The 24,463-nt window shown below is 33.8% G+C and overlaps 1 protein-coding gene across 1 annotated transcript in view; it reads right to left on the reverse strand.

The window, feature by feature from the left end:
* The window catches only part of LOC145283519 (carbonic anhydrase-related protein 10-like), a 1,064,961-nt gene that overhangs the window by 739,841 nt on the left and 300,657 nt on the right, over positions 1-24,463 (reverse strand). Inside the window, exon 3 of the mRNA XM_080132363.1 lies at positions 2,832-2,927. Coding sequence (XP_079988489.1) covers positions 2,832-2,927 — 96 coding nt within the window. The remainder of the gene's footprint in view (positions 1-2,831; positions 2,928-24,463) is intronic.

Here is a 24,463-nt window from a genome sequence, read left to right on the forward strand (position 1 = left end):
AGCGTAACATCACAACTGCATCTAAAAAGTGTTATTACCACACAAGCAGAAAAGCACGACATATAAAATCAACAGTGTGTTTTTTATATAACAGGGGCGCATTCGACATAAATGATTCTGTTAAGAGCACAGTTGGACCATGATGCATGACATTTTAATTTCCAACTTTCATTCAAGTCGTTATATGTAAAACTAATTTTATAAAATTAACACTCGGTTCTTTCCAGTGAAATTCAGCCTGTATTATGCACTAAGTCATTGGAAGGAGACGGATAAACTTCCTCCCGGTGATCCTCGATTTGATTTTATAATGATCGATTTTGCCGATTTCGATGACAAAAATATTGAACTGTGAAACATATGTTGATCATCATTTATTTACAGGCAACGTCGAGTCATTTTGTTAGTATATAAATGAGACAAAACACAGCTTATTACAGGTTAACATTTAATATAATCAAGTTAAAACGTAGTTGTCTTTTAAAAAATATATTTCCTGGGTATTTCAGTAATTAATTACCAGTTATTTAATAACAACAGATATCGATTTAGTGAAAAGAAAAAGAAAGACGATAGTTGAATATTATTTGACTGATCAAACCTTCGCGTCATTCTAAAAAAATACCAAAAAATGTTAACGTTTCTCTATCAGATGAGTAAATTTGAATGTTCTGTCCTATGTTCAAATATTATTAAGAACATTGTTTTTAGAAACGAACTCTACGAATCGATAACAAGATTGCAACGGAAGTTTTTTTTATAAGAGATGTGAATAACATGAAAATAGCATAATTTATTATAATTTTCATCGAATAATTATATAAGATATTAACCAACAAATAGCAAGAATCAAATATACTATGTTATAGAATTTCATATGTACATTGTTTTTTAATCCATAATTGTGTTTTATCTTGTGGCCGGTATTGCACAATAAGAGTACATTTCGAGGAAACTACACTTAAGGGCAATTAGTACGGCACAGCAGTGAGCGAGATATACTCCTTGTACCCGACTAATCAAGAAGTTAAGAACAAATCCCAACTCCCCCTACACGATATCGGTGCAAGTGATAAAGACGTAAGATTATAGATCACGTGTTCAACCCATTCGGAATTTAAACAGTGTTCTCGAATAGTTTACATCTGAGAGTCGAACAGAAAAAATGTGTGTTAACAATGCAGATGTCCGGGCGAATAACAAATTCATATTTAGAGTAGTCATAAGTTATACAAATAATATAAGTTTAGACAACGGTTTCCTATGAAGAATAATTTTATGTTTCTCTCCTTGTTAGATTAAATAGAATTCGCCCTCAAAATAAAGCATTAAAACGGTAAGCAGCCTCTTTGTGTTCTCATGCATAAGCTTTGATCCTCTTCGAAACAAAGTCGAGTTACTAAACGATCCGGCGAGCAGATAAGGAGATCGGAAGTTAAACGTAAGTATTGAAGATCAAACGTATATACTAAAGACTACAGATTTTAATGTATTTTGTTCTTCATTTAATAACGACGATGGTGCAGTAGGTGCGCATATATAAAACGCACACAAGCAGCACAAGTCTGTGTTAAAATAAGATATTTTGCCGTATATGTGTGCTCTCTTGATTAATGTATATCCAATAAAATACTTAAACATTTTCTCTTATTGTAATAAATACACTATCCATTTTGTATATATACGTTGTTGAAATATAATTTTCGGAAATGGAATGCAATAAAACATGACTATTTTATTGTAATAGTCAGATGTAAAACTTTCGCAGAGACTTGTGGATAGAAAATGTATTCTTTAGTTTTGTGTGTTTATATTGGTTTTTATTTACTATATGTTGGTTATATATGTATTTTTGTGTGTTTACATTGGTTTATATATATATATGTTTGTTATATATGTATTGTTCGTGTTTATATTGGTTTATATTTAGTATATATTGGTTATACATGTATTTTAGTGTGTTTACATTGGTTTATATAGATATATGTTTGTTATATATGTATTGTTCGTGTTTATATTAGTTTATATTTAGTATATATTGGTTATACATGTATTTTAGTGTGTTCACATTGGTTTATATAGATATATGTTTGTTATATATGTATTTTTTATGTTTATATTAGTTTATATTTAGTATATATTGGTTATACATGTATTTTAGTGTGTTTAGATTGGTGTATATAGATATATGTTTGTTATATATGTATTATTCGTGTTTATATTGCTTTATATTTAGTATATATTGGTTATACATGTATTTCTGTGTGTTTATATTGGTTTATATTGATATATGTTTGTTATATATGTATTGTTCGTCTTTATATTGTTTTATATTTAAAATATGTTGGTTATACATGTATTTTTGTGTATTTATATTGGTTTATATTGATATATGTTTGTTATATATGTATTGTTCGTGCTTATATTGGTTTATATTTAGTATATATTGGTTATGCATGTATTTTTGTGTGTTTATATTGGTGTATATAGATATATGTTTGTTATATATGTATTGCTCGTGATTATATTAGTTTATATTTAGTATATATTGGTTATACATGTATTTTTGTGTGTTTACATTGGTTTATATTGGTATATGTTTGTTATATATGTATTTTTGTGCTTATATTGGTTTATATTTAGAATATGTTCGTTATAGTATGTGTGTATAGGAATGTTGGTACAAACGAGTAGTGAAAAACCATCGTGCCGAGATCTATGACCTTAATCTTCGGTATATCCTCACTGTGTGTATGGGGCATAGGTCAAACAAAATAGATAATTTAGTCCATTGAAAATATTCTGCTGAAATAGAATAGGGCATTGCTTACCTTTACCAATAAAGAAAGCGCTGCTATTCCATGAGGTGCACGTATGCTGTCACTGAAGTTCGTATAAAGTTCTCCATTATAAAAGTATATATGTATCTGGAAATATATATAAATGCAGCTAATTAATATTTCGAAATCGAAACCAACACAGTTATAAAATATCTAAATAATAATAATAATAATAACAATAATAATAATAATAATAACTAGAAAAGGAAGAAAAATAGAAGGATGAAGAATCTGTAGAAAAGAAAAAAAACAGCAACAAAAATACTAAGAGCAACAGCATCAGCAAGATGATGTTGACTCGGAGTTTAAAGTCACGTACTGGAAACTTGGGTGTGTCAAGTTCGATGGCAGTTTGTCCTGCATGGTTACCTTCAGCTAGAAATGATCGCAACCTTCTATAATAAAATTATGATAAAACATATCTGGAAAATGATCTTAATAAAATCATCATCACTTATTATGCACTACAACATCTAAAAGAAAAAGAAAGAACTTTCTGTCTGCCTCCCTATGTTCAATCTCTATCCCTCCACAACCAAAAGTAACAGATCGGCGCTAGCACCCTCAAATGATTGGATTTTTATGGAATGTTTTTTTTTATAAGTCTTTAGCCGGTTGAAAAAGTTTGTGAGACGTCAAAATTGAAAAAAAAAACGTTGTTATATTTTGTAGATTCATCTTGGTTTATTTTTCATCAATTCTTATGAAAGTTAAGTTAAACAGTGGTAACGTCATCATATTTGATTGCTATAGTTTTGCTTTTAGTTTCGATTCTAGCTGATAGCACCCAAATACTTTTTTTCACTTTTGAAATCACGACACTATCATAATATATGCGACATCTGGACGAATAAAAATGTCATATTGAAGCATATATAACGACCGAACAAAGCAGAGTGTTCGCATGCTATTAAAATATTTATTTATTTTGTACTTAGTAAAAGTATGCACACAAGTCATAACCATAAAACTATGCCCGGATATTAACGACTGATGGTTCATTAAGTCTGCGTGATATTAGTTTACTCCAAATTTAAATTTCTTCTATTAAGATTTGCTAATGATTTTGCGATGACTTAATTTGGAATTCTTGGGGATATCAGTATTACGTCACGGTTAACCATGTGATGAAGGTCAGAGGAATAATTGGGCAGATAACAGTCCACAAATAATAAAATAAAATAAATTATACAATGGCAGGTATATGAAATGGGTTATTTTCAAAGAGCCTTACTCTATCTATATATGTACCTGAAGCATGAAACTTTCGGTTCATAAATTCATGAGTTCAATCATCATAACAATGCAATCCTCAACCCCTTCTAATTTATTCAAGCAGAATATATATATAAGATATATTACTTTTGGAACGACTTTCTTTTTTCTGGCATTTAGAAACCTAAATATTGAAGGGTGTGATGTTGTTGTTAAGAGGGTTTGTTGGGGATGTGAACATCGAGAGGGCATATCGAGTTCAGCAGCGAACATTCCATTAAAGCATATATAAAACAAACACACGGATGCAACATTGCGGCGAGGGGACAGGGGTTGGAGCTTAGTTAACATATTATAGGACTTATTAGATTGAAGAGGTTGACAATAGGACCTATTAGGTTGGAGACTATTTTTGGGCCTGATCTAATAGGTAAAGATAAGTGGGACTTGAACCAGGACAGATGTGGTAACAATACATTATGCATGGGCGAATGGTGACTTTCTAGATGTGCAGACTATTCTGAAGGATAAGTAGTCTTCAAATCAGATAAAGGATCCCCCTTTTGCAGCAATCTTCATAATGTCTGCAAATATGTGTTCTAGTTCATATTCCCTGTGAATGTTAAACCCAGGAGTTTGAAATAATAATTCTCTCATATCGTGTTATTTGTCCTGGATATCTGTGGTTGGAAAGGCTTATTTTAATTGTTAGATATTAATATTTAATATTACCGGTATTGCAAGCATACAACGTTTTCCTATTTAATCGATAGTATAGAAAAAATCGAATTTCCCATGTACTAAATCATATACATACTTTATTCAATTATATTGTTTTATGATTGCCAGACATCCTCCCGTCAGAATTATTGTTAGCATGCATATGCTTAACCTCAAATATACTATACAAGCTACGATTTTTAAGAAATTTTTGCAAGTGATTATAAGCATTACAAATAAATGCGCATTATCGCAATAGCTTTTTACCATTGGTTTCACACTCATAATTTTATAGTTCACAACCATATTTTGTTATAACACATTCAGCTAGTCACACCTCAAGCCAACGTGCTTTATATTAACTATGGTTTTCATTTGGTGATCCAATATCTTTTAATATTCATTTTTATATTACTTTTCATACTGGATTTTTATGAATCGTTTATCTTATTTTCGTTTGTCGAAAAAAAAATCTTTATTTATTTCAACCTCTAATACTTTACAATTTCTCACTATAATCTAATACATCAAACTTATTTATCCCTCTTCATCTTCATTTAAAGCGCCTTTTTTCCCCATAAAGAGGAAGAAACGAAAGCAGTGTCCCATTCAGATGGATCGTTACGCAATCATTCAATATAAAAGAAACTTTCGCCGAACAATCAACGCACAGCGACCAAACTGTAAAAGTGTTCGAATTTTGCAGCCTGGGGTTAATTTAACATTTTCGGGTTCTAACTTTCAAAGCGGTGGCAAATGACCTTAGGATAGCCGCTTGCCACATTCGCCAATCCCTGGTGAATTTGAAAATGCTCACAATTGACGAGGTTAATTTATTTTTGGTGTCGTGAAATTTAACGTCTTCACAGGTTGTGAACATAGAAGAGTCCGCACCAATCCATTTTGTCTACTGTCATCCAGTTTGCGATTTTAAAGAAATCAGATTACAATTGAAATGTTCCGAGTTGTCTTCAGCAATAGATGAAATAGATTGGATAAACATATATATCAGTTATTATTAGATCGGCTGAGGCGATGAATGAAGGAGAAAATCAATAAGTTACCGCTCGAGATGATAACATTGCTTCACAATCTAATTTCGTAAACACAGAACAAAGAGGTACAAGCGTTTAAAGTATTCACAATTTTCTTGTAGAAACGCCTTAACATTGTATTATGTATCTCTATATAAGTGAGAATGTTTGTGTTTGAGGAGGATTCTTCACCTATATACAGAACGGATTTTTATCTACAGACATTAAATTCGGCATATAATGTATTCGGACACGTGGAAAAATTTTAATCGGATTTCATCCGGAAAAAAAATGGTGGTTTAGCAGTCAAAATTGATATATTGGTACGAGCCTGTGATCGGATTTTTTTCCGTTTGACAATACCTATACGTAAATTGTCATATGACAAGTTATTTATGATAACAATAAGCAGGTTTGAATACACTTTGTGTTTAACTGTTCTATTAATCATCGTACCTGACTCACTTTCGTAAGGTTTTGGTTTCGATCGCAACTCGAGTATGTTTTTAAAAATTGAACCCGTTAAACAGAAACAATCCTCGCATGCACATTTCTGTTTTTTGTCATTTTTTTTACTTCATTTTAAAGGAAATTACCCGTACTTATAATACGAACGACCTATTTCTGTATATAATAAATAAGAATTGCGTATCAATAAATATATAATATTTATGACTATTTTAGGATCGATCAACGTCGAGGGCTCTGTTAGTACATCTATAAAAGTGAGACTGTGTGTGTTAAGACAATTAATGGCATACGGGGAATACATAAAGCACTGAATGATTTGTACCTTGAATACATTCTTTATTTGTTATATTTTATGTTATCTTTCTGTAATGTAAACACAATCCTATTAACGCATCAGGAAAGTTAAAAAAAAAAAAACAAATGCAAAAATTCAAACACTCTTTATGTATGAAAAATAATGTTTTTTAGATGTTGGCCATTTTTCGATTCGGGTAGTTGTGCTCTTTCCCAAAACTTATTTATGATTGATTGTAAAATTGCTGGATTTCGATTTAACTTCCTTATTTCCTTCCTGATGTTTCATTTCAATTCTAGCAGTGACTTTTTGGACACACTAAACCCTACAAGAATTACAGAAATACATCAAGAACAAGACGAGGGAGGGAAGTCGCAATCGAGAGATACTGCAATCCGTCATGAATAATGTTTTGGAAAGAGCAGAAATATGCGAAAGTGAAAATGAGCAACATGTTAAAAGCAATTATTTTTCATAAATAAAATTGTTTGATTTTTCCATTAAAAAATCCAAATGTCTCAGTCGTGTTTTGTTAAAATTAAGGAAATATATAATAAACAACAAGGAATTTATTTTCGTTACAAAACCCGTAAGTGATTTTTGAACAGCCTGTATATACTCGGCGAACTTTTGACTGATGGAATTTGATATATAAAGTATTCACTCACGTGGAAAATATTTTAATAAAAAAATAGAAAAATTTACTCCAAGGAAAAATATGGAAAAAATGGTATTTGTAATCATATTTTTATGTTTTACACTGTCTCACGATCTAGCATCAGCGAATCGTTCCAAAAACAACTCAGTTATGTTAATTAATATTGAAACTGCTTTTTAAAGATCGTGACTAGCCGAATTGTTATCGAACTTGACTCACTGTGTTCAGGTTTTGGTCTTGATTTCAGCTCTAGTCATTTTATTTATACAAAACGTAAACTGTTAAAAACACAATGCACACATGTTTCAGTTTCTTTCTGTATTTTATTTTATTTAATGAGATTTTACATCACGTTTACTACAAGGCCACCTCGATACATCTACTAGTTCATATATATATATATATATATATATATATATATATATATACATATATGTATTAAATATGTAACATTTTTACGATACGTTACAATTGTAAATATTAAAATTGATGTCGATATCTATATATTCGTTTTGTTGTTTGAATTTATATATATATATATATACATATATATATATATATAAAGCGATGAGTGTTTGATTCAAACGAGAGAAAGCAGTGTATATTTTAAAGACTGTGGCCATCAACTATTGTAGGTTTATGACTTGTAGCATTTTTTAATATTTAAAAATATTTTTATAACGCGTTTCGACCGTTGTTTAGCTCTCATCAGATACGTTTATATATATATATATATCAGTTTTTACAAAATGTCATTTTAGAAAACATTTTTTCTACTAGCACTGACTCTGCTTTTTAATCAAATGTCAATGTCAAACTTACTGTCTCCAGTGAAGCAGGTAAAGCCAAGCTTCATATTGGCGTTTGTCACAGAAGCATAATCGGTGTTAGCAGAAATAAAATGATTTCTAAGAAGAAATTCCACAAACTTTTAACTAAAAAAAAACTTTTAAATAAAAGTATCTGATGACAGCTAAGAAAGGCTCGAAACACGTTATAAAATTATATAAAAATATGCAAAAGTCTTAAAAACCTAAATATGGTGACGGCTACACTCTCGTATACATATATATATATATATATATATATATATATATATATATATATATATATATATATATATATAAATTGCGATGTACAGTCAATTTGAGGGTGGTAAAAGAATTGTCGGACGTCCTTGGCTTAGGTACAAGGACAAGTTGAAGAGTAACTTGTCTGCAGTGAACATACCATACAGGAGTCTTGAAGATGAGGTGAATGACTGAAAAGGATGGAGATCAAGGTGTTTTGAAGGTCTCCAGAGGTTTCAATCTGAAAGCTTAAGGCAACTGAAAGAAAACAGAGTAAGGGCAAAACGACTACCAGCCGCACCAATATCTGCAGCATTAAATCCACATTCATGTTCTATTTGTGGCCTTGTCTGCAAGTCCCTTGCTGGACTAAAAAGTCATCAGATGCAAAAGCATAAATGAGTTTAAGAAATATGGGTTGTCCGAACCTCATACGTCGAAATCGACGGGAGAGTCCATCATATATAAAATATAACACGGAAATTACATTATTGTAATTATGTAATTTCCGTATTATATTTTTATGTTATTGCTCTGTTTACCACATTGAGCTCTCATACCCGGATTTCCTCCTTGAATTATTCCATTATAACAATATATATATATATATATATATATATATATATATATATATATATATATATATATATATATATATATATATATATATAGCTTCCTGGTCAAAATCATAAGACCACATAAGAAAGTAAGCGTTTACGCATATTATCGAATTTTTAATCAAACAAATGGTTGAATCCATTGCCAAAAGGGAAAACATGATAAAAAAATGAAAGCTGCTTCATTCGAAACCTTAACCCTGATCTAATCATTATTTTTTAAAAAACACATTTTAACCGGGTCAAAATTTTCAGATCACTGATAATTTATCTAACAAAAGGCAATTATAAATTACTAAAAAGGGTCTCAGTATTTGGCATAGCCTCCATTATTACGAATTACTTCAGAAATTCTCTTCGGCATGCTTGCGACTAAGTGTTTTATCAGTTGCGAAGGAATTTTATCCCATGTACTGCTCTAGTCCGGCACCTTACAGATGCGTAACTCCTGACTGACAAACAATATGGATTTAGACAATCCCGTTCAACAGCTGACATCCTCACTGTAATCTCTGAACGTATATACCATTCACTGGACAAAGCAGGGGAGGGCAGAGCAGTAGCTCTAGATATATCTAAGGATTTTGACAGGGTATGGTACAAGGGCCTCTTCAGGAAAATTTAATCATAAAATATAACTGGTAGAATACTTAGCATAATTGAATCCTTCTTAGACAAGAGAAAAATCCAGGTTGTCCTCGACGGTCGAACATCTAAACAGTGTGATATAAATGCGGGAGTGCCTCAGGGGTCTTTTCTCGGACCTCTATTGTTCCTGATATTTATTAATGACCTCCCCGACAAAACTGCCTCTGAGATGGGTATATATGCTGATGACACTACACTCTATAACAGGCATGACAGTAAAACAAATGAACACATATCTAAAGAAATGGCAAAAACACTAGAGGATGACCTCCAACTTGTAGTGAAATGGGGACATAAATGGATGGTCACATTCAATGCTGCCAAGACTAAACTGGTTTCTTTCAATAATTACAAGAAACCTTCTCTTCCACCAATAGCAATGGCCAGTGACTCCCTGTCTGAGAGTACATCTTTCAAACTGCTTGGCCTAACGTTCACAGGAAACATGAGCTGGAACAATTATATTGAAAACATTGCCAGGGCCGCTACGAAAAGGTAGGCTCTCTCTACCGTGCTAGAAAACTACCGACACCTGAAAGTATCCTGTACGTCTATAGGGCCACCATTCGTCCATGTATGGAGTATTGTTGTCAAATTTGGGCTGGTGCATCTACTACTAGTCTCTCGCTCCTAGACAAGGTTGAAAAAAAGATTCGTCAATCTGATAGGTCCTGAACTGGCATCTAAGCTTAAGCCTCTATCCCTTCGACGAAATGTTGCATCCCTCTGCTTGTTCTATAGGTATTTTAATGGTGAATGCTCTGACGAACTGCAGACATCTGTGGCCCCACGACGTAGATACCCTGGACAAACCCGACAGGCAGCTAAAATCCAACTCCCACACAGTAGAGATCCTTATATGTAAAATATCTTTCTACTCCAGTAGTTTCTTCCCCAGAACCGCTAGACTCTGGAATTCAATTCCAGGTTCCTGCTTTCCTAACTGTACTGACATGCAGAAGTTCAAGCGCAACGTGAACCGACATCTTTCTGCCCAAATCCGTACATAGTACCCCAGTAGTTGCTGCTCCTGATCGTAGCCCCCTACACCAAAGTGGCAACGTGCCTTGTTTGGGGTAAAAATGTAAAAAAAAAAAAAAACTGAGTCAGAAAGTTCCTTTATCGAATCATACCGGGTTCCATCCTTGAACGCTTCTTTTGCCATCCATCCCCAAAGATTTTCAATGCGATTGAGGTCCGGAGAACATGCTGGATGATCTAACAATTCTATATTATTTGAAGAAAAGTATTCTCATGCTTGTCGAGAAGTGTGTATAGCAGCGTTGTCTTGCTGGAAAATCAAATTTCTTCCCCACAGACGTAGACCTTCAGTCCTGATAGAAGTATTTACAAGCATTGAAATGTACTTCAATGATGTTTGCCGGCCTTTCACTAGTTGCAACTTTAGGTTCCCAGCTGTCTAGAAAGCACCCTATATCATTGAAGAACCTCCTCCACTACGCCGAGTTGTAAAAAGTCTCTTTGGACAAATTTTGATCATGCAAATAGTGTTGAAATCCATCTGGACCATCTAGATTAAACTTTTTCTCATCGGAGAAAATTATATTTTCCCACTTCATTTCATCCCAAGTCTTGTATTCGGCGGCATATTTAAGTCGGTTAATGTTGTGCTGTTCAAGTTGACTATATATCCAAGGGAGATCACTTGCATATTGTAACAATGATTGCATATTAATCTAATGGAATTCGACAATGAATGTACACCCAAGGGAGGTTATTGCATATTATAATGATTGTATTATTCTAATAGAATTTGACAATGGAGCTACATCCAAGGAAGGTAACTTACATATCATAACAATTATTTTATATTAATCTAATGGTATTCGACAATGAAGCTACATCCAAAGGAGGTCACTTACATATCATGATAATGATTGTAATATTAATAAAAAGTAATATAGGTGTATATATATTGACATGTATATGTATAAATGTGTGTCTATATATTGATATATATCTGTATATATATATATATATATATATACATATATATATATATATATATATATATATATATATATATATATATATATATATATATACCTGGTCAAAATCATAAGACCACTTAAGAAAGTAAGCGTTTACGCATATTATCGAATTTTTAATCAAACAAATGGTTGAAACCATTATGATGGAAAAAATGAAATCTGCTTCATTCGAAATCTTAACCCTGATCTAATAATTATATATATAAAAAAAAACATTTTCACCGGGTCAAAATGATAGGACCACTTAAATAAAATCGACTAGTTTTGAAAAAATGAATACGAAAAGCTTTCTATGTTACTGAAAGCAACTTGTTAGTGGATAAAAAAACATCTTCCTAAATTATAAATGGCAAAAGGGAAACCATTATCAGAGTTTGGGAGAGGAAGGATCTTTGAGCTTAATAGGGGAGAACTCTCCCATAGGTCCATTGCAAACGAAGTGAATCGTAGCTAAACAGTCATCTCATTTTTTTTAAGAAATCCAGATCAATATGGCCACAAAAAGAGTATAGGTCGACCAAAAATAATAACCCCATCACTGGATCGCTGTATCAGAAGAAGTTTAAAAACAAACTCCAGTATGAGCTCAAGTCGATTGAAAAGCCAAACAGCAGTTAAATGTAGTCCTAAAACCATCAGAAGGCATCTGCAAATGAAGGGTTTCAATCATTTAAAGCGACCGACCACACACACCCAAAAACTCACGGGTACCCACCGATTTTTTTAAATTTTAATATTCAAACAGCATTTGTCACGTCTTTTTTTTGGGGGAGGGAGGTTTATTTTTCAGAAGTTTTAACGTTGGTTTTTCTTTATTCTTTTTGTTTTTCAGATTTTATCATTTAACATCGCTCGTTTGTCTTACGTTAGTTTTTTTGTGTTTTTTGTTTTGATTACCCCCCTCCCCGCCCGGATACCCAAAGCTTTATTTTTCAAATAAGTTTTAACTTTCGTTTTCTGCTTTTTTTTTTTACTTCGCTTATTCTTAGGTTTTCATTAAAACCACCACCCTCGACCGACCACACACACCCAAAAACACACGGATACCCACCGATTTGTTTAATTTTAATATTGAAACAGGCGTATTTAAGACATTTTTCACGTGTTTTTTTTTTTTTTTTCAGAAGTTTTACCGCCCGCTTTATTTTTCAGATAAGTTTTAACGTTCGTTTTTCTGTTTTCCTTTTATTTTTTACTTCGCTTATTCTTAGGTTTTCATTAACCCCCCCACTCCCGCCCCCGACCACACACACCGCCAAAACACTCGGGCAACGCCGGATACTCTCCCGCTAGTTAGTAAATTAAGTTGCAGATTCGCGAGCATGAAACGTGCCCTTTTCAATATGGATTTATCAAGCATTTATTTGCTCTTAGCGAATCTTCGTTTAAAGTTATCATAGAAGTAAAGAAATATTCTTGTACATAGCGACAATCGATAACAAGTGAATGATCTTTTTGCAGTTGAACATTTTTATTTGAACTTCACTAATCTAGAAATGAAGTAATAACAAACTGATATTCTGAAGCAAGCTCGCTTGCATATTTCTGTCGTATATGTGTAAAAATCATATTTGCAACTGAAATGGGACAGATACAAGGAGTTTTGCTTGCATACAGATCAGATTATTTAGATGTTGTGACGCATTTTTTCTGATATATACATTTATTCAACATATACATTTACTCATGATTCTGAAAATGTTTAGTGCCTTTATATACTATAGGAATCATCAAGTTAACACACTTGTTCTCATTGGACCATTGCAGTTAAGAAACGTTGATCCTACTCAGTACAAGATGGCGGAGTATTTAAGAATAATATGCGCGCTTTGTATGATTACTAGGGCTATGATAAAAGCATATTCTTTTTATTGTTTTGACTCCCGAGTATATATCCGACACAGTTAGACAGCTAATAAACCGAAAACACATCACTCTATATAAAAGCATATAATATATCAAGTGATGCGCACTCGAGAGTCCAAACAATCAAAATAATATGCTGTTGTCCTATCTCTAATGATTACATGCACATCTTTCTACAAGAACTGCAGAAAACGTAACGTCATCATCACCACTAATAGTGATATACACCTGACTTTGTAAGAATATGTGAACGTGATATTCGCTTGAAACTTTTCCTTCACATTATATGAGTCTAACACAAATAGGGTTAACGCTGCTGGCATACGATTATAGACAAACCGGCAATAATTATAAAATTTATTTATCACTATTTTGACTCTTCTCTACTAAAAGTATAATTGCAAAGGAGAAATTAAAATGAAAGTTAACTTCATCCGGGTTTACACATAAAAGATTTTACAGGATGGAATACTGCTGCCATATCTGGGCAGGAGCTGCTAAAATAGCCTATGCTGCCTTGACAGAGTACAGAATAGACTTCGTGGTTTAGTGGGGGATGCCCTTTTCTATTCTCTGCAACCTCTCTCCCACAGAAGAGACGTTGCGAACCTATCTTTGTTTTATCACTATTTCCAAGGCAGGTGCTCGTCTGAGCTCCAATGTCTCGTCCGCCCTCGGAAATCTTTTACGAAAAACACCCGTCTAGCTGAAACCACTATCAAAAAAATTCCCCACTCCTTATCTGTGCCTAGATCAAAACGTAGATTCCATGAACAAAGCTTCTTTCTTAGAACTGAACGCATGTGGAACTCTGCTCCCTCTGCCTGCTTCTCACCTGACTACAACCTGGATGTCTTCAAGTCCAACGTAAACAAATTCCTGATGAACCGCTCCTCTTAAGTAGACATTTTTATTAAATCCCCACATTAACGTACTGTACATGCAATAATCCTTATCCCTGAGTGGCTTCCGGGCCTGATAAGTGGTGATCACCTTGTAAAAAAAAAATAAATAAATGAAATCATACAAAGTATCTAGTAAAGATATTACATTTGCCTATTCATTATTTTTTCTGCAACTGTCACATCGATTGTGATGTTAGGCTCATCATTTTCTATAAATACGGGGACGACATGTGTTCGTAAGAATTGTGCGGCCTATTAGGTTATCCTTTCTTTGCAACTGGTTTATCTCATTCGTCTAGTGGTCTCTATCAGGTAAATATTTCGATGCCTAATTGTATCAAAGTTTACTTATTCCAGGTCTTATTGAACTCTATTCGTACTGACTGTTTTTTTTTCTTCTATTTTTAACCTCCGTCATTTCAGGAGTAATACAATACGTAACCCATGTCTTTGCGTTAATTATACTTTGTTCATGTTAATTCCTTATATTACGCGTTGTCTGAAGTAAAATCGGCGCTAGTGCACTTACTGATCCGCGGTATCTTTTAAACCGTATTTCCAAGTTTAATTAAAGTTTTATAATATGTTTTTTTTTATTATTCAATTGTAAGGTTAAAGTATAAAATAGGTACAAAACACCCTCTCCTTCACGTTAAGAATGGATTTTTAAATAATCACTTTATTATTTCAGCACGGATCAATAAGTGCACTAGTACCGTAAAATCAAATGTGTTTTATGAATAGAATTTTGCAATAAAATGTATATTAGTGCGCCATACACAACAGAATGTGAGTATTCGTGAATGTAAGTATTCGTGAATGTTGCAGCTTGTTCAGATAGTTTCCTCAATGTTTGACTTTTGTTAAATTAAACTTAAAACAGGTACAAATTTATGTGCTGCTAACTGATCGACAATGCCTCTTATGTTAATACGAGGATTAATCCTGAAACAGAATTAATAATTTTCTTTGATTGCCTGTGATAATCCGTTTTTTTTTTTAAATAGCTTTATTGGATTCATTAAATTCATCTTCATTTTCTATGGCTCTTTATTTCATTTATTGGTTTCCGTAATATGATTTTCAATGCTTTCAGTAGAGCTAAAAATTTTCCAATTATTTGAAGCTGAGGTCTTTGAATTGTGTTTTAGAGTATCATAATCGAAACATGGCGCTCATTTTATTATCGGCTTTATTCCCTATTGCCATGCGAATGCTGCAAGTTCTACAATTTCAAATAGCGAGAAAACAAAATGAAAGTTACCGAAAGTAAGAAATTTGCAATAAAAATTCTCCAAGTCTACGTTTAAAGTTATTGCTTCCGGAAAACGTCAAATAGCTTCGCTCGTCAAAATATAAGTTAATGTCTTAAATGCAAATTTATTCTCCTAGCAACGCCTTGCATACCATAAAACAAACCAATATATGAAATAAAAATTCACGCCACGATGGTAAAATCGACAGTCTTTTTACCTCTACAAGAATTCTTTCTTCTTCTTTTCTTCTTTTTTCTTCTCTTTCTCCTTCATCATCTTCTTCCTCCTTTTCCCCCTACTTTTACTCCTACTACATCTTCTAGAAATGCTACTATTATTAATACTTTACTGGTATGAAATCAGAGCAATAAAGCTAACATACCCAATAACATATTACTAATTTAAGAGCAACGATGTCTATTAAAACATCTCATAAATCAGCAGCATATACTTAAACTTTACTGTAAATGTGTTGTCTTTTCAAATGTAAAAAGCCGAGACAATGATAGAAAACCGTATACTAAGATTTCAGTTCGATGTACGTATTGCCTCGAAAGTGAATCCATTAATATACATAAGTATTGTGACAAGCAGTGCCAGCTTAAATCAGGGTCGACTAAAATAGTGTTGCCGAATATTAGTTGCTTAACAAACTAGTAGACTCACCCCCCTTGAACACGGGTCAAAAGAGAACTCTGACGTACTAACTTTATAAGTTCGATACGGTTTTAAAAACTTCCGCTCTTGTAACATCATCGCGTTGTGACGAACCTCTGATTGTTTTACGCGTAATTTCACGATATGTGTTTCAATTAAATTAATGCACTTGCACTCTCCAACGAAACCCAAACCTACAACTCTATTTTCTCATTCTGGCAAAGAAGAAAATCGCATCATTTTACGATAGGTAACTTTCTTTTTCTTCAGACGAAGTTCTAAAAATATGGCCTTGTTCGAGATAGATAAGTAAGCGAATATTTCATATAATCACTTTTACTTATCAAATTTTCAGTTAATAAAAAAAGTTAAGAATATACTTATTTCCTTTACTAATTTACTAGTTATATATGGTATAGAACATATTTTCTTAAGTTTCTTTGCTAACAGGATTCCATGACAATAATTCTCCTAGTTTGTTGGAGCACCCAGTTTATTGATGTTATGATATGCAAGACTGGCAGAAAATGCACCATTGCTCGAATAGGTCACTGTGATTTGGCTATACGAATGAGAGCTTATTTAGGCCACAAATACTATGTAATTTTGAAAACTTTGTCAGAGTTTATTGGAAGGGAAATGTATTATTGTAATGACAATACTCTGTACAGTTACTCTTAGACACCCATGGAAAGTGTCTACTAGACATTTTTATTCACAATAGATGCCCCTCAATGCAAGGCAATTCTACCGCTTGAACATAGTCACTTCGTATTTATTTGTTTTTACGATAGTGTAAACCTGCATAAAATAAATATAAAGTTAACAAACATCCTACTTATTAACTCGCTTCCTACATTTCTCCTACAAGTTTATACTTATAAGCTCACCACTTACTCTTCCATAGTCATCAACCTTAAGCAGCGATTGAAAGTACACTGAGCTAAAAAGATTAGAATATGAAGCATTTTATTTTCAGATTCATATCGGTTGCCATAAGTAACGTCATTAATAGCAAAACGCGTACAAATTGCCCGGAAATTTAACATTGAACGAATTGTTAATTCCATGTAAAAATACTATTTTCTTTATAATCCTCTTGTGTACACAGGGTGCCCAGCTAGTTGCGATTGTTTTGTCCAATCGCAACTACTGTTCTCTCAAAGCATTGCCTCACAGTCTACTTTAAAAATATGTAGCCTTTTCCTAAAGTGAATGTTCACGATAATAAGTGAATATTGTTTAGTAGGAAAAAAACAACGTTGTAAATTTTATTTCAGAATTATGACTATTTTCTTTATTTTCTTTTAGAATAGACTGGAGAATTATCAAGATGAGACGGAATTATAAAATAAATACGTGCTCCTCTAGTAAAATAATTCCAAATTGAATACATGTTTAACATCACCTGTGTAAATTCAACGTCCATTTGAAAAAAAAACAATTCTACCTCCATCCAGTATAGCACGAAAGACTTGATTAATGATGACTCTTAATTAAAACATTCGATATATATATATATATATATAAATATACATATATATATATATATACATATATATGCAAATATATATATATATATATTTCTTTTTTTTAATATAAAATGAATTCCGAAGGAATACATCTTCCCTTCAGGATTGCCTTAATAAAGTTTGTACCCCCAGGATATATATATATATATATATATATATATATATATATATATATATATATATATATATATATATATATATATATATATATTGTGTGTGTGTGTGAGGAAATTAAATAAAAGGTTAGAAAGACAGTATTAACTGATGATCAATATCCAGCTATGGGAATTAGGCGCCTAGAACAGTATAATTCAATGATGTTATGAAAGGTATTATAGTATTGATATTATTTGTAATACAATAACTAAGCCTAATTCACAAGATATTGAAACGCTTAATCTTCGTAGACTATAAAGGTTCAGGTTCGAAAACGTAAAACAGAAATTCTCAAGTTATTAATCGTTGTGTCGTCTGTGTAAATACGCGACGAATTCATCTGCGGATAATCAAACTAAGACGACGAGTTTTATAAAATTGTGGTCTGAAATGTTTAAAAAGTTGTTAAAAACATGCCTTGGGTGTACCACCTTATAAATAAGTAAGATTCTCCTGGTTGGAGATGAAAAGAGGCCTGATTTTTAGAGAGGGTGTGGATTTTGGAGTTTAAGTTCGATCAGCAGAAATGCTTAGGAATGAGAGATTACCAGCAGAGAATGGAGTTTTTGGATTGAGGAATTTTGACAGTAGTGTGTCTAATATATCAATTGCGACTTGAATAATAAAACCACAAGCTATTTCGGCGCAAAATGATCACGGAATCAGGACCTAGATTGGGAAAGGATGTGATACCATCTTTTAGCCGATAAGGTACCCTCATCGCATGGATCAAAAAGTGCAATTGGTTGCTAAGCTACAAAAAGTGCAAAATCTGGCAAGTTTAATTCCCCTCTTTATGCATAGAGATACGCTGTCCTTCCATCTTGAGATGAACGCAGAAGCTCGGCTGGATGCAAACCAAACAGAAATGCGATTAGTGACAGCATTTACCGAAGGACCATTTGAAGCGTACGAAAGGCTAAAACAGTTCAAGTGGACAGAAGAGTCCGTTGATGTATATGCCGATGCAATCAAAAAATTGGCAGAACGAGCGAAATACCTAGGGATGGGGAGTGATCATGAGTCAAATTTGCTTTTATCACATGATTTCCGGATGATGTATCTGTGACTTCACGACAGTTATCACATGTACAGAGAATGGACGTAAAAAAAAAAAACTGATATGCACTGCTAGGCTTTAAGTCAGCAAAAGAATTCGAGAGACTGGAGTGCACAAAACAACACCCAGAAACACATTCAGTTTTTTTTCTATATGTTGAGGACCGCATTTTATGTAAATTGTAAAGAGGGGCCTGGAGTGCATTGCTTCAATTGTGGAAAGATCGGTCTCATAGCAAGATATTGCCCTCTTGTAGGGAAACGAGAAAAAGCGGAAGGGGAGGCAAATCATAAGGTAAATATCACACTTGTTGATTCTGGATGCACCATCACATTAATTCTGAATCCATCAATGGATAGTATAGGAGTAGCACGTTGAAAGCAGCTTATGAAGGGTCATAACATGCAGAGGAGCTTTAGAAGTGGAGAGTAAGGTCCATGGAGTACATGTAAAAGTGGAGGCGATTGGAATGAGTTACATCATTGATGGATACATGTCATAATTGTTATGAATGTCATCAATAAGATGGGCGGCGTGATTATAAAGAAAACTGAAGTAAGATTTGGAGACATACATTTTACTGTAGCTGCCCATCATTCGGATGTATATCAAATGGAGGATAAACACCTTAAGGCCAATTTTGACAGCGAATAATTTACAGTGAAATGGAAATTAGATGGAGAGTCCCAGTGTTACGGAATAAAGTGATGTATTATAAAAAAAAACGTAGAAAGTAAGATTACCTTATGGTTTAAAAAGGAGGTTGCCCGATGTATAGCATGGAAAGGAGGCAGAAAGATTGTGTTACCATTAATGACAGTGCTCCAGGCCACAAAAGGGACAGTTAGGTCAGATGAAGACTTCCTTGAATTGAACCGTTTTGTAGCATGCCATACAAGGAGCGATATATTAGACGTATCTGATAACAAGATGAGAAAAAACGACGATTGGTGGGAGGAACTGAAATTGTGAATCTTAAGTCTGCCTACATACAGCAGGATGTAGCGAAGGGTCTATCAGTTGGTCTGCTATATGGGACAAACTTACTGCCTAACACGGCTCGGATTCGGACTGAATGTTGCACCGAAGATTATTGCAGCTGTCTTCAAAAACGGTATTGAAGAACGGAAGCAAAACTAAGGAAGTCAGTGATTCGTACATCGATGACATAATGGTGGATGTAACGAAATATCAACAAAAGAGACTCTAGGGTTATAGTCAGGATTCGGTTCTGGGGTTCGGGAAGGAGTGAGTCACTCGACAACAGCACGTTTCTACCCTCTTTTTTCCAATCGACCACATCTGGTCTCTCGCCACCAAAGTCACACCTTACAATCCGAACGTCAGCAATACAAAATTCTTTTCAAGAGAAGATTTCCACGACTTTTTTCTCTCTACTCCCCCAGGGATTTTTTCCCTGCTTTTATATCCTCCTATCTAGAAAAAAAAGGAAGAGACAGGAAAAATAGCTTCTCCCATCATGCTCTGCCTTCTCAAGATGCCCTTCGCGTATACAAATACGCTGGCCATCCTTTCCTTCTTCTTTCCCAAAGAGCGATGCAGATACGCCCGGTACGTTTCTTTTTTCTTTCTTTTCTAACCATATACCATACAGAGACTGTGTACCATTTGAAATAATTAGGACTAATAGCAAAAACACCAGAACTGATTCAACCACGGTACTAAGTTGGGTAAATGCAACAGTTGAAGAGAGTGGAAGAATACGAACAAGGGTGCTGGAGAAATGATTGTAAAACAGAGATTAGAGATGCTTGGAAAGTTAGTATCTCAGTTTGAACTGCGCGTATATGCCTTCAGAAAAAAAAACAAAGCAGATGGATTAACACGGAAAAAAGACAGTGGTTACATTAAAAAGAAAAGGTCCCGATTTAGAATTGGTGAACTAGAAAAGTTCATGGCATGCACGACAGGGGAGTGATAGAACGTTATGTTTGGCGCTGAAAGTTTATTCACATATAAAACGGGAAGAGGTTGAAAAAGTAGTTAAAAATATCCTTCGATGTCAGTCGATTGATCCTGCGTCGAATGCACATGATCCTGGGGAGATGGGGATTACGAAGAAGTGGACAAGATTAACGATAAACATAACGCACTATCGTAGAGGAGCATACTTGTAAATGATTGAGTGTGGTCTTGGGAGGCTAGCAATATAGAGGAAGTTACGTGCGGAATCGGCATATTCGGTTTCAGAGGAATTGGAAAAGGTGACGGTTGAACGAGGTCTAGTGGAGGAGGTGATGATAGACAATGGCGCTGTTTTTCGCCCAGAAGTTCCCGAGGCGATGTTAAAAAAGGAAGATTAGAGGAAACGGAATAGTAGGGTGACACCATCGGACGTTGAAAGAAATATCGAAAAGCGGAGGAATATCACCAGCAGAGGCAAAATTTGGAAAAACATGGCTCCCAAGATCGGACAGAAAGAGGACACTGTGCCAGATAGATCATTATTTAGTTACGAATGGAGGAATCCAAAGAATATGCCCCCATATGACCAAGGGTCCCCCAGAATCTAAAAAAAGGGAAAAAGGGTTGGGGAAAATTCTGAATACGCGATGTACGATACAATGAGAAAGAAGAATGATTACTGGGGTGCAATCCCCTAACAACTTGAGTCATGCAAAGACTACAGAGAGCCCTACCGAGCCAGTGTGGGCACGGGGTAAAGATCCGAGGGGTCTGTGGTTTGAAATGTTTAAATAGTTGTTACAAACCTGTGTTGTGCAACTTGTATGAATAAGGGTAGACTAAATATGAATGGAGAAAAAAGAAATAAAAAATACTCGCCTTATCTTTTTATAGGCCTGCAACGTTACGACCTGATATGCAAATGAGATGCTCCTTAGTTAGAGATTGAAGAAGTAAGTCCGATCAGCAGAAGCGCTTTGGAAGTTGAGAGAGTAATAGCAGAGAGTTGAGTTTTGTGACTAAGGAATTTTAGCAGCAGGGTATCACATCTAACAATTGAGACTGGACTAATTTAACCACAAATATGTTTTTTTTAATATGAAACTATAAGAAATCAATAGGAACACAAGGAGAAGACTGTTGAATTGATGTGACGTATGAACAAACATAAACGAAATAACGTCGTGTTGGTTTTTGCTTTTATTTTTTACATATAACTATTTTCAAAACATATATCAAATGAAAATCAAGTTATCGGTGATAACATCTTTCTGTTTTAAATTAAGGAATCAAAATAAAATCGTTAATAAAGAGGAACTATCTTAAAATGTAACGGGAAGTGAGGTTAGTTCAGCTATCAAGCAGAAATAGGACGTCTGCGTAAGGTTTCCTAACTCATTATTATTAATATTATAATAATAATAATTATTTTTATTATTATTGACTCATAAGGAGTTTTCACACAGGTCATCAAAAATCTCATTGAATACAGCCTGAGCTATGTAGAAAATGTGTAAGGAAAGTCCTATAAAATTACTGCGCCCTCTGTAGATGTATAAGGAAAATCCTTTAAAAGTACTGCGCCCTCCGTAGATGTATAATGTTGCAGCAACGTGAAGCACTTCAATAACCAGTAAACACCGGTTCTCTACGGAATCCAACTAGCAAGGTACCTAGACGGACGCGAACGGTTACTCAGAACGGACCCAACAATCGGTTACTCAGAACGGTCCCAACAACGGTAAGATATGCTCACACCCACACGGCATGAGAAGCAACAGCAACACGATTCCCGACCAAGTCAATCATCGCTCTCCCAACGACTTTCAATCACCCGCTTTTATGGCCGTTGCAGGCCGGCTAAATTTGCATATTGCGAGAAGTCATGTGACTTTGCGAGATATCATCCTTTACAAAAGACGGCGGCCGCCATCTTGATCTTTCTTTCTCTATTTTCAGTTGGCGATGCCGAGCCGGCCCCGAGGTAAGTCTTTCCTTTTCGTCCGTCTCTCTTACGCACCCACACAACACACAAACACGCGGGCGCTTGTCTCCTGGATGCACATTACAAGCTGTTCTATGGAAGCTGAGTGTCAACAAGTTTCCCCAAATTTTCTAGTACTTTTCACCTCTGTTGATAACATTTGCAAATAAATTTGCATTATCGCAACAACTGCTTGCCATTGGTTTAACGGTGACAGTGGTCATCGGTCTTTACTGGGATTTCAGTAGTAATAAACTTCCCCAAGGTCCCAGTTCTCTTCGCACTTATAGTGAAGGTCAGATCAGTTCTCACTCCTCGTCCTTTCCTTCCTCCTTGTCTACTTGGCTATTCAGTCTCACTCTTTGGGAGGCGGAGGTGCAGTGATGTGGTAATTTGGGATGTGGATGGGGTTAGAGAACTTAAAGTTATTCAGCTTCAATGATCATTGTTCCATGTAGCTCTACATGTTTTGTCTCTGTTGCAGTTTGTCTGGTCTACGCTTGTGGTTCGTATGTGTTAGTCTCCACATTAAAGAGTTTTCCTTAATATTTCAACTGTTTTCATTGTTTTATGTAGTATTTTCCAGTCATTCCGCTGATTTCAATTTCTCCTATTCTTTTTTCAAAGCATTTTGAGATTGTTTCTAGTGTTCCTACTATTATAGGCATACTTTTGATTTACTTAATCTTCCATACCCCTTACAGCTCTCTGGCTAGCTCTGTGTATTTGCTCCCTTTTCCTTTCGTTTGATACTCACCTTGTTGTCAGCTGGAACAGCAAAGTCTACGATTTGACATAATTTTTCTTTTATTATTATTATAAATATTATTATAATTATTATTACTATTATTATTATTATTAATATTTTATTATTATTATTATTAATGATGTTATTATTAATATTATTATTTTTATTTATATATTTTAATTATTATTATTATTATTATTATTATTATTATTATTATTATTATTATTATTATTATTATTATTATTATTATGTTTATTATTATTATTTCCCCGCTTATTTTTTTTGTTTTTCCTGTTTATTATTAAATATATTATTTGATTATATTCTGGCGAATGAAACATTAATTAATATTTTGATGCAGCTCATAATTTAAGTTGAAAGCGCACTCGTAAAATTCAACATGGAAAAGGAGTCTAATAATAAACGTAATATGGTTCCATGAGGATTTTGTCTGTGTGTTTCTATTAGATATGCTGATATTATATTTTAAACACATACACATGTTTTTATTTAATTAATTTCTTTTCTATTTCTTTTCTATTAATTTTGTTATATATATATATATTTATAATTATGTATTTATGTACAGCGACCACTAAGAAGAAAAGGTATTGCCATTTTTTCTTTTCTTTTCTTTTTCTTTATTTTTGTCACTGTTTCTTCTTTCTTACGTTTTATCTTTATTTTGTAATCACTTTGTTAGTTTTATTATATAATTAAAGGGCTTCCCGGAGTTGCTCAGGACCATAAAATTAAAAAGAATATAAATAATGTGCATAACATCCAATGTTTA

Source organism: Euprymna scolopes, chromosome 8, assembly GCF_053919585.1.
Source record: "Euprymna scolopes isolate OS-2025 chromosome 8, ASM5391958v1, whole genome shotgun sequence".
Taxonomy (NCBI): domain Eukaryota; kingdom Metazoa; phylum Mollusca; class Cephalopoda; order Sepiida; family Sepiolidae; genus Euprymna; species Euprymna scolopes.